General features: G+C 41.8%; 1 protein-coding gene across 2 annotated transcripts; it reads right to left on the bottom strand.

Moving 5' to 3' along the window:
* Positions 1–386: 386 nt before the first annotated feature.
* cxcl8a (chemokine (C-X-C motif) ligand 8a) lies at positions 387–1789 on the bottom strand. Of its 2 annotated transcripts, XM_084686449.1 has the most exons (4): positions 1578–1789; positions 1288–1420; positions 1097–1183; positions 387–944 (listed from the first exon to the last, which is right to left on the bottom strand). In XM_084686449.1, the coding sequence occupies exons 1-4, from the start codon at positions 1627–1629 to the stop codon at positions 932–934; spliced, it is 285 nt and encodes a 94-aa protein (XP_084542575.1). In that variant the 5' UTR covers positions 1630–1789; the 3' UTR covers positions 387–931. The 2 variants fall into 2 exon arrangements, with proteins under 2 accessions (XP_084542575.1, XP_084542576.1); XM_084686450.1 differs by lacking the exon at positions 387–944 and having other exon boundaries at positions 1093–1183.
* Between the last annotated feature and the right edge of the window lie 626 nt (positions 1790–2415).

The raw sequence follows: 2415 nt of genomic DNA, 5'->3' as shown, positions 1-2415 counted from the left end.
ACTTGCGGTTCCTTATCACAATTCGGAAGCGCAGCATTTTGTGTGCATTTCCATATCTATCGCGAGTGGCCCAGTGAGGCTGTGCGTTTCTCTGCGGCCTTCAAGCACTACACCGCCCCCTAGCTGTGGCCTTGGATCCGCCCCTTAGCGCGCATCTGACCTAAGGATGGCTCTACTAATATTTGAATAGCACAAATTATGACAATGATAAGCCTCCTAACATTCATTGTCATCATAATGTGTGATCAAAACAATGTGTATACAATTAATCCTCTTCTCCCATAAAGCAGATGGATGGAGTTTGGAGTGGCAACAAGCAATAATGTAATAATAATGTTACAATTTGGCAGACGCTTTGGGTCTCAAACAAAAACATAACACAAGACTTTTAAATAAATACATTTTAATGTTTCATATACAAGGTTTTCCTAGGTCTATGCAGAAAAGTGCAATACATATTTAAGTGTTAAGTTGTGTCATAGTGCTCAAAACAAAAACATTAACAGAGTACAACTGAGGAGATTCATACATATTATTACGTAACTAGTAAAATAAATAACAATAACAAAGCATGTTCTTATACAGAATATTAAATAAATTACATAACAACTAAAGAACATATGTGGACAATACCTGAGTACCTGAGTACAGGGGCGTTGTAACACCCTTTTTACTGGGCACGTGCCCTAGTATAAATCTGCTCTGCCCCAGTAAAAACTAACGTTTTAGTTTTAACAATTTACTTTATTAGTCAGTGCATTTATTTAGATAGATAATCCCAGTAGAGCCTTTGCCTGAGTGAGATAAATGGTTGATGTTTGGAAAACTTGGAATAGTGTAATATTTCTATCATTTGTAAACCATGATAAGAAATTACAAATATGTATCTAAACATTCTAACACTTTTGTGGTGATCCGCCTCCTCTTCTCTTTAACGTTTGTTACTACAGAGAAAATGCACAAATATTTCATTAGAAACGTATAAAACTAAGTGACCATTTTTTCATAATGTGATGACAAAATGAATGAACATGATCTAGTCATTGCCTTTCAGCTGTTGTTTTTTCCTATAGGTCTGTGAGTATGGTCTACCTACTTGGCCAGGATCTTGGCGATGACCTTCTTTACCCAGGGTGCTTTAGTGTCCAGGCACACCTCATGGCCCGTCTGCTTCAAAGTGGCTCTGCAGGATCAGAACACTCAATCAGAACCATCCAGCATGTGTGTGGTGAGAGAGACAGGTGAGACAGAAAGAAAGAGGGAAGGAGAGAGAGAGAGAAGACTCACATGATCTCAGTTTCCCTGCAGTGGGAGCTTGCAGGAATGAGCTGAATCTTCTGTATGTGTCGACCAATTGGCTTGCTCTCTGTCTGGATGCAGTGGCAGCGAAGGTCAGCCCCCAGTCCTCCCAGGCTCATCCCTGTCAGGGGTCAGATGATCAGAGACAGACAGTCAGATACAGGTAGCAAGGGGGAAAATAAACTATTCCAAGTAAACAATGGACAGACAGACAGACAGACAGACAGACAGACAGACAGACAGACAGACAGACAGACAGACAGACAGATTGATCTCACCTGCAGTGATGGCCAGTAGAGTGAGGAACACGATGACAGAGCTGATCTTCATATTTTTCTGAAGTTCAGAGTTAACTAATTAAGATGTCCTGGTAGAAGTCTTCTGTTAAAACTTCGTTTAGCTGGTCCCTTTTGCAGTAAGAACTACTGAGATTGTAATGTTGTTGTTTTGTGTTCTCTATGTATTTGTCTCATGCTAGATGTTCTCTCTCTCTCTCTGTGAGTTGAATATGCCACTGTGGAGGAAGGAGCTCTCTATAAAGACCCATGGGTGTTAGTCATTCCAGCAGAGTTGCGCAATTTTGGTTTTCTCTGCATGGGAATTTACCGCCAAACCACAAACAGAATACAAGAGGTGTTTTGATTGATTAACAGCTGTGTCACATGGCATTAGAAAAAAACTATATTTGTGTAGATGGCTGCATGGGCGTAGATTTAGGGGGGACGCTTGGTACTTGTCCCCACCAACATTTTAAAATGTCAAAATTGTCCCCACCAATATTTTAGCGAATTGTGCTGCTATTTGGATAGATTCCGACGGCCACGACAGTACAAGAAATGCCATAATTTGATTGGCTGAAAACCCGAAGGGGGAGGGTTATCCGACACGCGACACATGGGAAGAAGCACATACTTTGCTTGCTTGCACTGGCAGTCGCAGACAAGCTAGCGGGTGTGTCTGCGACAACGGTATGGTACAGCTAACTTACCAGGGCTGTCTGCCAACAATACATACATAAAAGGCCAGAGTAACACATTTTAGGGGGGGGTTGATGGGTGGATGTCCCCACCAAGTCTGAGACCAAACCTACGCCCTTGGATGGCTGTTACTAGTGGA

The sequence above is a fragment of the Hypomesus nipponensis genome, chromosome 22 (genome assembly GCF_054491055.1).
Source record: "Hypomesus nipponensis isolate SF chromosome 22, ASM5449105v1, whole genome shotgun sequence".
Classification (NCBI taxonomy): domain Eukaryota; kingdom Metazoa; phylum Chordata; class Actinopteri; order Osmeriformes; family Osmeridae; genus Hypomesus; species Hypomesus nipponensis.
The sequence above is the reverse complement of the archived record's forward strand: the minus strand, read 5'-3'. Positions and strand labels throughout refer to the sequence as shown.

What these genes read in the sequence shown, in the direction of transcription:
- cxcl8a (XM_084686449.1), bottom strand. Translation starts at nt 1,629, where the DNA reads ATGAAGATCAGCTCTGTCATCGTGTTCCTCACTCTACTGGCCATCACT. An exon ending in TCTACTGGCCATCACTGCAG is followed by an intron (nt 1,421 to 1,577) that starts GTGAGATCAATC and finishes GACCCCTGACAG; the next exon opens with GGATGAGCCTGGGAGGACTG. An exon ending in TGCAGGGAAACTGAGATCAT is followed by an intron (nt 1,184 to 1,287) that starts GTGAGTCTTCTC and finishes CTGATCCTGCAG; the next exon opens with AGCCACTTTGAAGCAGACGG.